Genomic DNA, 13227 nt, shown 5'->3' with positions numbered 1-13227 from the left:
AGCAAACAAACAGAAGGAGAAATATATATGACCAGCAGAAGGAAGAGGAGTTTATAGAAATATACTAAAAATAAAAAGAATCCTGCCAGTAGCATTGGTCCATTACTCAGTGGAACAATTACCAATAAAAATGAAGAAAAGGAAGAAGTGTTCAATACATATTTTTGTTCTGCATTTGGGAAAAAAATATGTAGTTATATAATATCATATCGTATACTAGTCTTATCAACCTCCACAAATACTAGTGGAATGGAAAAAGCAGCTACTAAAATGAGATCTCTTTATCAGCAGGTCCAGATAACATGTGTCCAAGAGTTTTAAGTGATCCAGCTGAAGATCTAACTGGAATGTTAGAAGTTCATTCTCAGCAAGTTCCAGAAAACAAGTTAATGTTGCACCAATATTCAAAAAGCATAAACAGGATGGCATGGGTAATTATAAGCCTGCCAGTCTCACAAAGACCAAGAGCAAGATACTGGAGCAGCTGATATAAAAATATAAAGATAATAGTGTTGATAATAATATTGATAACAGACTTCTGAGCCATTTGACTTAGAACTAACATGGCATTTTGATTAAAAACTAAATGAATATGCAAATATTCAATGGATTAAAAGCTGGCTAACTGACAGGTCTGAAAATATAATTGTAAATAGGGAATCGTTGTCTAGTGAGGTCCCTCAAGGATCAATTCTTGGCCCTACACTGCTTAATACCGTTTATAAAATGAGGCAGAAGAAAACAAAATCATAACTAAAAAAGTTTGCACATAACAAAAATTACAAGAGTGGTAAATGATTAACAGAACAAGTCATTGATAAAGAAAGTTTTGTAAGCTGAATGCAAGCGAACAATACATACACCCTCACTATACACCCTCACTATACACCCTCACTATACAGGCAGTCCCCGGGTTACGTACAAGATAGGGACTGTAGGTTTGTTCTTAAGTTGAATCTGTATGTAAGTCGGAACTGGCGTCCAGATTCAGCCGCTGCTGAAACTGACCGCCAGTTCTGACTTACATACAGATTCAACTTAAGAACCCCAAGCATCCCCAAGTCAGCTGCTGCTGAAACTGATCAGCGGCTGATTCCAGGAAGCCTGGGGCAGAGCAACTCTGCCTCGGGCTTCCTGTAGTCAGCGCTGGTCAGTTTCAGCAGCGGCTGACTTGGGGACGCCTGGGGCAGAGCAGCTGGGGTGCTGCTGGGTTGCTCCAATAGCACCGCTCCTCGGCGCTACTGGACCAACCCAGCAGCACCCCAGCTGTTCTGCCCCAGGCATCCTGATTCAGCCACTGCTGAAACTGACCAGCAGCGGCTGAATCAGGACCTAGGACAGAGCAGCTGGGGTGCTGCCGGGTTGGTCCAGTAGAGCCCAGAGCAGCGCTGCAGGACCAATCGGCAGCGCCCCAGCTGCTCTGCCCCAGGGTCCAAAACAAAAGCCTGGTCTGCTGGGGGGGGGGGGCACACTATCTGCGCCCCCCCCCCCCCAGCAGACCAGGGACACGGGGAGCAGAGCCGCAGCGGCAGCGGGGTGCCGAGCCTCTGAGGCTTTGCTCTGGCAAAGTCTCAGAGGCGCGGGACCCCGCTGCGGCTGCGGCTTCAGTCCGGGTGCCTGTGGTCTGCTGGGGACGGTCCCCAGCAGACCACAGGCACCGGGACTGAAGCCGCAGCTGCGGCGGGTTCCCACGCTTCTGAGGCTTTGCTCTGGCAAAGCCTCAGAAGCGCGGGAACCCACCCGGTGCCCCTGGTCTGCTGGAGACAGTCTCCAGCAGACCAGGGGCACCGGAGCAGCTTACGAATGGGGCTCTCTCTCCCCGGAGCTCGCAGGTAGCAATCCGCCACCTCGACCTCCGGGGCGAGAAAGCCCCGTTCGTAAGTGCGGATCCGACATAAGTCGGATCCGCGTAAGTCGGGGACTGCCTGTAATGAACTCCTTGGGATCTGAGCTATTTGTTGTTATAGGTAAAGAGGCCTACTGAGAAGAGGGGCAGCTGACACCTTGAATCTCTTAACAGAGCAGAGAGGTTCTCTGCCCACCACTCCCCTCCCCCAGCTTGTAGTCCCCCCTCCCCTTTGCAGCCCTGGAGGTGGTCTCTAACATTCACCCCACTCCTTGTTGCCCTACCTTTGTAGTCCTGGGCTGGAGGAGTTCTCAGTCCTCCTCTGCAGTAGGCAGAGCTGGAGGTAGGATCCAGAGATCAGGCTCACTATTACAAAGGGAGTTACAGCAAGGTTGTACCGTGTGCATTTTAATGCACTGCTAAATGTAAACATACACATCTAGAATTAAAGAATATAGGCCGTATTTACACCATGATTGGAACTATCCTGGGGAAAAATTACTCAAAGACTGGGAGAGTATAATTGATAGTCAGCTGAACCCAGTATTATGCTGTGACCAAAAGGATTAATGCCATCTTGGATGCACAAAGAAGGGAGTCTCAATTAGAACATTAAATGGCCATTATGAGTCAGACCAATGGCCACCTAGTCCTGGATCCTGGCTTCTGACAGTGGACAATGCCAAATTCTTCAGAAGAAATCAACAGAACAGAGCAATAATTGAATGATCCATCCTGAGTCATCCAGTCCCAGAATCTAGCAGTCAGGCATACCTTAAGCCTCTACACAGTAATTAAAAACCAATGGCTGGCCCATGCCAACTGGCTTAGATTAAAGGGCTGTTTAACTTCAGTGTACATATATGCACTTGAGGCTGGGCTCCAGGAATTCACGAGGTTCAAGGGCTTGAGGATCCAGGCCCCAGCCCAAGCCCAAATGTTAACACTGCACTTAAACCACCCTTTAGCCTGAGCCCACAAGTCTGAGTCAGCTGGCATGGATCAGCTGGAAGTATCTAACTCCAGTGTAGACATACCCTTAAGGAGACCAGAGTATGCCGCTGTATTCCTGATCATCTTGGCTAATAGCTATTTATTTCTCTCTACAGGCAGTCCCCGGGTTACATACAAGATAGGGACTGTAGGTTTGTTCTTAAGTTGAATCTGTATGTAAGTATGAACTGGTGTCCAGATTCAGCCGCTGCTGAAACTGACCAGCGGCTGACTACAGGAAGCCTGAAACAGTGTTGCTCTGCCCCAGGCTTCCTGTAGTCAGCGCTGGTCAGTTTCAGCAGTGGCTGACTTGGGGACGCCTGGGGCAGAGCAGCTGGGGTGCTGCTGGATTGCTCCAGTAGCGTCGCTCCTCGGCGCTACTGGACCAACCCAGCAGCACCCAAGCTGCTCTGCCCCAGGCATCCTGATTCAGCCGCTGCTGAAACTGACCAGCAGTGGCTGAATCAGGATGCCTGGGGCAGAGCAGCTGGGGTGCTGCCGGGTTGGTCCAGTAGCGCCCAGAGTGGCGCTGCGGGACCAACCGGCAGTGCCCCAGCTGCTCTACCACAGGCGTCCGGAGAAAAGCCTGGTCTGCCGGTGGGGGGGGGGGGGGGGGGGGAACGCACTAGCTGCACCCCCCCCCCCCCCCCAGCAGACCAGGGAGACGCAGGTTGCGGACCGAGACGCACCACGGTCCCGCCGCCCGGGTCCTCCGCGGCTTTGCTCCACGTCTCCCTGGTCTGCTGGAGATGGGGAGCAAAGCTGCGGAGCACGCGGGCAGCGGGACAGCCCAGATGCGCCTCGGCTGTCCCGCTGCCGGCGTACTCTGCGGCTTTGCTCCCCATCTCCCTGGTCTGCTGGAGACAGCAGACCAGGGAGACGGGGTGCAAAGACAGCCGCGGTGTGTCTGGGCTGTCCCGCTGCCCACGTGCTCCGCAGCTTTGCTCAGCGTCTCCCTGGTCTGCTGGGGGGGGCTGGCTCTCCCCCCCAGCAGACCAGGGAGACGCGGAGCAGCTTCTCTCACCCCGGAGGGCGCGGGCGGCGGGACCGCGGCGCATCTGGGCGTCCCGCCGCACCCGTCCTCCAGGGCGAGAAAAACCCCGTTCGTAACTGTGGATCCGACATAAGTCGGATCCGCGTAACTTGGAGACTGCCTGTACTGTGAAAACTGACCATTTATTCCTAACCTTTGTTTGTCTTTTACCCAGTTACTGTTCAATGAAAGAACCTTCCCTCTTCTAGCATGACTTCTTTCTTTGCTTAAGAGTCTTTGGTGAGGGAGCTCAACTGCTTTCTGAAAGTCCAAGTACACCATACCCCCCATCCACACATTTGACAACCCTTCCCTCTCCCCAAAGAATTCTGAAAAGAGAAAGCATGCTTTACTAATCTAACAAAAGTCATATTGATTCTTTGTCCAACAAATTGTGCTCATCTGGGTGTATGATTATTCTGTTCTTTACTGAAGATAGGAATAGAGAAGTTACTTTACATTTTGCAACAACAAGATTGCTGATAGAATATTATATCCAATTCTAGTATCCACAATTTAAGAAGGCTATTGATACAATGGAGAGGATACAGGTACAAACTCCTAAAACGATATAAGGATTGGATAAGATGTTTTATAGTGATAGACTTAAAGAGCTCAAGCTCTTTAGCTTAAAAGGTTAAGGAGTGATTATTACAGTCTATAAATATACACATGGGTAACAAGTGTTACATAATGACCATTTAGCCCAATAGCCTATCTTTCGACAGTGGCTCCAGAGGGAATGAACAGAACAGGTTATCATTAAATGATCCATCCCCTGTTGCCCAGTCCCAGCTTCTGGCGAACTGTGTGGTATATGAAATAATACTTCCTTTTGTTTGATCCCAACAGGCAGCAGGTTTAAATCTAGATTTAACAAGAAGCTAGACAATTTCAGATTGAAATTACATCTTACTTTTTTAACAGGGTAATCAGTCATTGGAACAAGTTTACCAAGAATTGTATTGAATTTCCCATCACCAGCAATTTTAAAACCAAATTTGATTCTCCCCCCCCCCCCAATATATGCTGTAGGAATTATTCTGGGGGAGTCATTTGGCCTGAGTTATACAGAAGATCAGATGAGATTATCATAATGGTCCCCTTCTGGTTTTGGAATCTACGGATAGATCTATGATTTATTCTCAAACAAAATGTAATCCAAAAACTCCAAAGCACTAGAGAAAGCTGTAAAGTCAGGAATATTAATTGTACAGTGGATGCACTTTAAGAAATATGGAATGAAGTTTATAAAAAAAAATCTCTCCTTGCAATGGAGAATTTCACTTAAGGGGAAAAAAGTATAATTTTTCAAAAGAGAAATAACAAAATTCAATATTGTGTATTTTTGATACAGAATCGTGTAAAAATAGGTACATTAAGTTCCCTTGAAGAAATTATTTTTACAGCAGTCTTAGTGATGACAATAAGGGTTTTTACAAGAGCTCCTATAACAAACCAATTCTAGATCATTCCTGGTCCCATCCCCTTTTTTGTGTGCACCTACAATACTACTAATGGTAGTTACCCAAGAGCAGGACCTGTGGAAGAGCATGACTTCACTTGTTCACAAAGTTAATTTGGATTAAGGCAGGGTGTGAATTTAAAAAGCAACAGCTGTTATGGAATAATTGCAGATGTAGACAAGCCCTGAACACCTCTTCATGTAGCTGTGAGCATGTGAATGAAAGTGATATCAAGAAGAGTGTAACTGAATCAACAAAACAGTTAAACTGATTACACACGCAGCAGAAAATACATTGATACAAGTGAATATTTTTTTTACTAATAGCTTTTCAGTTTTAGTTACTTTAGATATTACTTGTAACTATACTGGATACCAAGTTTTCATATATATGCCACTTCAGTTTGACACCAAAAGAAAGCAAGCTTTCTGGCCATTGGTGTAAATTAAGAAAAAAAAAGCAGGAAAGAATGAGCAGAGCATGATATCGGACGAGAAAAAGGAGATACACTGACAACTGTACCAAGCCCTGGTCAGAAGGGGCAATTTATTATAAAAATGTATGTAAGTGTATGGGGTTACACTTGTCCCATACAGGTGCTGACACACTGCCATAGAAGTTGAATAGCTTTTTTTTTTTTTTTTTTTTTTTTTAAAAAAGGTCGCCTTATACCTGTGGTTCCCAACATTTGTGTATTGTTTCCTTTACTTAAAACCCATTAGTGAAGGGGTTCTTAAACTGGAGATTGCAACATTATTACATATTGGGGGGGGAGGGAGGAAGGGGGAAGAGGTATCACAAATTGTCAGTCTCCACTCCCAAACCCCGCTTCTCCTTCAGAATTTATAATAGAGTTAACGACAAAGAATGTGGTTTTAAATTGATTAGAGGCAGTAACAATCAAAGGTGTGCTATGTGAAAGGGGTCAACAATGCAAAAGTTTGAAAACCAATGCATTAAGTGGATGGCTGTCTTCCATCTCAATGCCCCTTCTAATATCCCTTATACTTTTACTAGCATCTTTCTCTTTTCCTGGCATTTATCTCCTGCTTGTAGATATAAGACTACCTGCTGCTTTGGATGAAGCAACCATGTGCTTTGATGACTGAAGTAATTTGCTGTAAGACAAGATGGATGGTCTGCATCACTGCATATATGGACTACTGCTATGCCTAGCTTTAAGTACACATTATAGAGCTAAGCAGCTTTCCCCACATCCACAACTACTGTCCTCTGCTCCCTGCACCTGTATCTGTGTAAGTTGACCATATCCCCAGGTTGGGAAACCATCACTTTCAAGTATGAGTAGAGTGCCTGGGGTGAATGAAGAAGAGAAGGAAAGAGTTCCTGAAAATATCATGACATTAATTTTGCAAGAATTAATATCAAAATAGTAAAGAAAAAGAAAGTGACACTTACCTAGCAAGAACCAGAAAAGTTGCCTGATTTAACAATGAGCAACCTTTCAATAAAACCAGACTTCATAAAAGCAGGGGATAGCAGAATAGATTTACCTTTAATTAGAAAGCCCATTAACCAAAACTCAAAAGCTTAAGTTTTAAATTGCAATGTTGACACAGCCTTACAGTTCCCCTAAGATTATGCTAGGAACAGGCTTAGCTGTGCTGGTCAGACTACTAGAGGATTGGCTGAAGTCTCCATCACTTTCTACCCACCCATACATGAAAATGGGTAACAAAAGATGTTTTCTCCCCCTGCACTGACACACAATACAGGTTGTCACAAGAAGAAAAAGGGAAGAGATCCAGGAGACAAGATCCAGGAAGTTAAAAAAAAATTGTTGCATGAGATTTCACATTTTTTGAGAAGCTAGGTCCACCCCATTTTCAATAAGAGCTGTAAACATCTGTGCTGTTATTTATAAAATGCCAAAAACATGCATGATACTTCATTACTTTGCACATCAATTCTGATGAAATGATGCTGATAATGCAGCACTAGAAAGGTCAACAAAGCCTTAATGTAATTTAATGTGACAAATCTTCACCTGAGAAGCAATGGAAATAAGTAGTCTGATGGAAACTTACCTAGAGAAAAGTATCTTCATATAAAATGAGAATTTTAATCACATGACACTATATCACAAAGCAAACTCCCAAAGATAGGGTTTTCAAGTTTTGTAAACTTCTTTTTCTAAGCAAAGGCAAGAGCTGAGTTTACATCCAGGCGTCCATTCTGAAAAGATGACTTGGAAAAGGAATGTATCCCAGGAACTAATGGGAATTTCCCATAGTAGCTAAATTTCTTCACTCAATTTTACTAGGCTCTGAGAATGCTTCTTGAAGTCTCTTATAAGCCACTTGAGATGGAGTGTCCATACACCACATTTGATGGGAAAGGGTTAATCCCACACTATGGGAGAAAATCCAATCCTTCAGACCCTGACAGGCATGCCCCAACTACTGCGTTAGTTTAAAGGAGAGCAGCTCAGCTCAGCAGGCTGGCTACCAATGAGAAAGTAAGCTCAGTGGATGCTCCAGATCAGGAGCAGCTGTAGCCCACAGTAGAAACCAGACCAAAGACCTGCTACCTACAATCAACTAGCAGGAGTCTGGCTTGCAGGATGCTACCATACAAAGGAACAACCAAGAGACCTGGACAACAGCTTCTGAAACCACAATAGGAAGCAGTCCAGGAAGACAGAGTGAAAGGTATCTCCCACCTATGTAAAGTCAGTGTGTTGCGGTACAAACCCTGTTGGCTGGGTGGTAAATGTAATCACTGCAGAGGGCCCTGGGCCCGGACTGAGTTGAATTGAACCAGATACTCCTACCCAGCTACTATCCCCTCACTGATGGCTACACCTGACTCTGACCACTAAGAAATACAGTCATGTACCTGAGGGACACTCTACTGACTCCGGCCACTAGGCTGCACATGAACCTAAGGGCAGTGACTTTGACACTGACCATTCAGCTGCATTGTCTCAAGTCCCACGACTGTAACCACAGTGCCACCACAACCCTACTCCATCCCAAAGGGAAGTAAGGTGCGCATACGCTGCAAAACCTTTGTGTAGTACAGTGGAAATGTAAAACTTCACCCAACAGACAGTTTGCAGTACTGCATGAGTGCTAACTCATCTATGTTTACAAGTGGTTCAATCACCTGAAGTACAAATATCTTAAATATATGTACTAGCAGTGAAAAGCTCTGCCCACAGCCCAGCTAACAGTATTTCAATCTACTAGCCTTTTATCTCTGGAGACTGAAGTTACCAATGAAGATTACTTGAGAGTCACCTTCATCCTTCCTTTCCTATAACATTTCCTGTTACTCCTCAGAAAAGGCGTATGAGTGACAATAATTAGAAGGCTGCAGGCAAGATTGTGTTACAGTATATTGGTAAAGGAGCATAGCAAGTCTTTAGCACTGCTTGTCCATGCTATTGCCTGTATTACACCAGCATCTATCAGTTCCTCAGTTTCATGAGCGCCTACATTTTTTTATATTAAAGAAACTGTGCAGTCAAGTGAATAGTAGTTTCAGGTACTGTGTCAATCTAATCAAGCAAAATGTATAACTTCTGGATTTGTTATTCTTTGATAGCAAGTGTGTCCAAAATTACATTTCAATAAATTTCATTTCACAAAACTTTGCTGTGGAAAGAAAATATCAATTCAACTTAAACCAACTTTTCTCTTAGTTCAATGTTTGTATGGAAAAATAATTAAGCAGTCCACTTAGAAAAGCATAATCTGTTCATGAGCATGCAGGTATCAATTTTATCTTATGAGAATTTTTCCATGTTCCAGTTGCTTCATTCCTTATTACATGCTGCAAAAGGCAGTAATAATTTTTATAGCCAAATATCTCTTCTTAAGATACCAGGTGGCTTTCAATATTTACCATTTAAGTCATGCATGAAATTTAAACATTACAAAAAATGACTTACCAGTTGACACTCCTGAAATATGCACATTTTCAGAATGTTCTGCAAGAGCACCATTTCCTAAAATTAAACATAATGAATAAACTAATTTCCAAGATAAAATTTGTAAAAATTGTTCAGATACTCTTCTACAGAAGAGAGAACAAAACTGAGTTGCTTTGATTAATATTCAATATTTGAGATCTCAGACCTCTTCTATTACAACACATTTCAGGGAGACTAGAAAAAAACATCTATTGTACAATTATGATGAAAACAAAGCACATTTATCATTCTGTATGGAGTGGTTGAATAAACTGGAAATTAGAAAAGTTTTTAGGATTTTGAGAAACTTCCAGTACATTGAAAAGAGAGAGGATTTGGATCTCATGTAACATTTTAACTTTATTTCAATCATTCTATTTTTCAGGGGAAGCTAGTTTAAATTAATCATTCTCTGTTGTTTTTAAAAGGAAAGCAATTGTTATGCAAACAAAGACACCCATGAGAGATAACTTTGCTAATGAATGCTGCTTGTTCATCTATCCAAGAAGATAAATTTCTATCTAACCAGTGACTAGCCACCAATGTGCACTGCAAATTAAAATGTGCCATGTAAAGACTGTATGGAAAAAGTAAACTAAGGGCTAAGCAAAAAGGATATTTTTATTGCCAGCCACTAGGTCACAAATTTAACATTTTTCTGATGGAATATGTTGATTCCAATGTTGTAGTGGTTTTTTTTTTTTTTTTTAAAGATCTCTTTTCTCTAGAAGGGTATGTTAGTTTCATCCCATTTTATGCAAACATTTTTCCATTTCTACTCCTCTCTTTCTTTGTGCATTTCTCCCTGTGCTACATCAACTTTCACTCCCCCTTCTTTTTCCCTGGAATTTGGTTAACTTTTACAGCTATTTTTGGAGCCTTCTAATAATGACACATGCCTTTTCAGCAGCCCATTTACAGTATGTGAAGCTGACAATCATACAAAACAGCTGTTTTCATGGATGGTGTACATTGTTCAGAAAAAAAGAACCTATAGCTTAAACCAGACCAGTTACAACAAGACTCAATCCTAAAAAGGTTCCTAAATAGTGATTCTTAGAAAGTACTAAACTCTGAATCCTTTAGTGCTCCTAAAATGTTTGCCCAAATTGGATTGCCATATATGACAGCACGTCGGGGTTCCCCTGTCTCCTGCACCCCCGTAATGGCACGGACAGACTCCACCAGCCAGTAGAATATAGGGAGTTTATTGCTTCTCCAGGACACAGCACAGCACAGATGTAATCTGGTTATAGGAACTGGGGCTAGGAGGCCTCAATGCCCCCCCCCCCTTCAGATGGGGGGTGGCTGGGCCCCTAAATCCCAGCCCCTTCCCTAGCTCCTTCTCCTTTCTCCTTCCCAGACAGAAACTAACTCACTTCCAGCCCTGCCTCCCGGCCAGGGCTCCACTCCCCTTCTTCCCATTGTTCCACTCCCTAGGAGATCACTGGTCAGACAGACAGGTTGAAGCCCCCCTTGCATAATGACTCATCCCCTGCCCTGCTGGGCCGTGCTGCAGCCAGCAGCCAGTGGAGGTCACCCACACTACCTCACACCATACTTCACTGGGAAATGCCATGGCATCTAAAGTTCACAAACTGTGCAACCACCCAGCATTCTATCCAGAGCCTTGCATTTCAGGTGCGCCTCAGTGCTGCTTCTGCAGTCTGCCTCGAAACTCCTAACTCACTGCTCGCAGGGGAAAAAGGTAGCGCTGATGTCAGCATGTTTCTCCTCCTTCTGCTCTGGGACCCAGACTCTGCAGTGCAGGGGAAGAGGAGAACACAACAGGGCTCAGGAGTCAAATGGAGGAGCTTTCTGGTTGCTACTGCTGTGGCTGCTTTGAGTGCCAATCTACTGAAAGGGGCAATGCATTTCACTCACACTTTCTAAAATGCCACCCTAACCGGTCCTGGGTTGAGTCAAGTTATGGTAATTTAAAAACTATAATTTATATCTACAGGGTTTTTTTTGTTTTATTTCTACTGGTGATGCACATCCACACATCACCTCTATTTGGTGCACATAACATTAATTCTACCTATGGATGGAAAAAAAAAATAGAGGGAACATGGGATAACCCTGGTAAAAAGTAGAGGAAGCTACAGATTATCTAAGTGTTCTGACGTGTAGATAGGTTCAGTGCAAACTAAAGAACAAGAGAAATTTCTGATGAACAAGGATATCTTGATGGCTGATAGCATATGCCTACAATATTTTTTAAATTAATTCTGCCTTCATTTTCTATGAGAAGTTAGAAATAGTGGTCTGTGCAAAAATATTTTTAACAATGTGGGGCTAAGATTAAAAACAAATAATTGTCTCTCGTTGAAGAGCAAAATGGCAAATGGCGACTTAACTGTAAATTCCTATTATATTCAGTCAAATTGGACAATATATTACATTTATGTAAATCCTGTTTTGAAGTGTTGAATGTTTTTCAGTTCATGCCAATAAATGAAATTTAGAGAAAATGCATACACGTACAGAGAGACTAAAAATGGCATACCCAGTTTAGAGAAATTCCTCGGATTGCAAAAACATAGTATGGTCAAATCGTATTTTGTGTTTGGATAAAGACTTTTTTTATTTCAGTAGACCCAATAATTATTCCCTTCCTCCACAATTTTTGCAGATATGTTTCTCAAAAACTGAAGCCTTCCATGTCAAGATTAAGTCCAGGCCATTATTTTTTTAATATCCAGATTATATAATTTAAAATAGAGGTTTATAAATTGAAGACCTGCCATGGCAAAATTGCTATAACAAGTGATAACTATAGCTAATTTAACGAAAGCTAAAAAGTAATGTGCTAGCATTATGCCGTAACACCAGATTGGATGGAAGCACTTCTGTTGAACATATAACTATCAGGAATAAGGTGTCAAAATGAATAGCTCTTATACAACAAACATTTTTAAACATGCTTTACCACACTACATGCACTTCAACTTCCTGCAGTTTTCAGCAGAATTTACTATGAGTCATTCTGACTGGAAAGCCGTAGGAAATCAACGTCTGCCCATCTTTTTAACTTAACATGAACTCAGGAAGAAATGTGCTGCCAACACACAAAATTTAACCAAACTGCATGTTAAATAGGTTGTCTAAAATCTAAATTTAAAAAATTTCATTAGAGGGGGAAAAATTAGGCTTGTGTTCCTATTATTATTATGCATTCAGCAGTCTTTAAATATTTCTCCATTCAACTCTCTATTCTTCTGCCTAAACATTTTATTCATTAGAAATACAGGTCCTTCCTTATCTGAAGACATCATAGCAATTGAACTACCATGGAGGTGACATCACAAAAGACTAGAGACTGAAAACTGAGCATTTAAAAGGAAAGTATGTTTTGTCACAACAAATACAATTTTCTCTTAGTATCCATTTAACTTCATTGACAAATGACCATTTTGAAGAAAGAACATTATTGTTACAGATTCAATTTCTCATCCTTTCAACTATGGTGAGCCACAATACACTTCCAGGAACTACTGCAGCAAAACCAGACTTAACATACTAAAAATCCAAGCCAGCAACACACAAGAACAGTCAAAACAGAAATCAGGGCCATGAACAAACCTGCATTTTGCACTCTCTCTGGTATTCTTTGGCTTTTACGTGCTTAGTTTTGAAGCCTCCAATTCTTTTAAATTCCATATTCTCTCTCTTTCTCTCACACATAATATATGCAGGTATCCCTCCACACTTTTGGCCCATATCCATGAGATAAATTGCAAAAATTGAGAGCTTAAAAATTTTAAACAGCGCATGCCTGGTCTGAACTCTGAACAAATCTTCACCCTGGGATTTATTCCAACAGCCTAAACCCCTGACCTATTAAAAGCGTAAAATACGATTTGACAATGATACATTTTTTGTCAAATATCCCAGAAACGTCGTCTCCTGCCACAGACCGAGAACATGTAAAATCAATCCTATACCAGCA

The 13227-nt window shown here is 42.5% G+C and overlaps 1 protein-coding gene across 2 annotated transcripts in view; it reads right to left on the bottom strand.

The window, feature by feature from the left end:
- The window catches only part of LRP12 (LDL receptor related protein 12), a 70156-nt gene that overhangs the window by 37066 nt on the left and 19863 nt on the right, over positions 1-13227 (bottom strand). Inside the window, exon 2 of one of the 2 annotated variants that reach the window (XM_075920233.1) lies at positions 9255-9311. The exons of the other annotated variant lie outside the window; for it this stretch is intronic. Coding sequence (XP_075776348.1) covers positions 9255-9311 — 57 coding nt within the window. The remainder of the gene's footprint in view (positions 1-9254; positions 9312-13227) is intronic. 2 annotated transcript variants of the gene reach the window in all.

Source organism: Pelodiscus sinensis, chromosome 2 (assembly GCF_049634645.1).
Source record: "Pelodiscus sinensis isolate JC-2024 chromosome 2, ASM4963464v1, whole genome shotgun sequence".
Lineage (NCBI taxonomy): Eukaryota > Metazoa > Chordata > Testudines > Trionychidae > Pelodiscus > Pelodiscus sinensis.
This window is presented reverse-complemented; position numbering and strand designations above follow the sequence as displayed.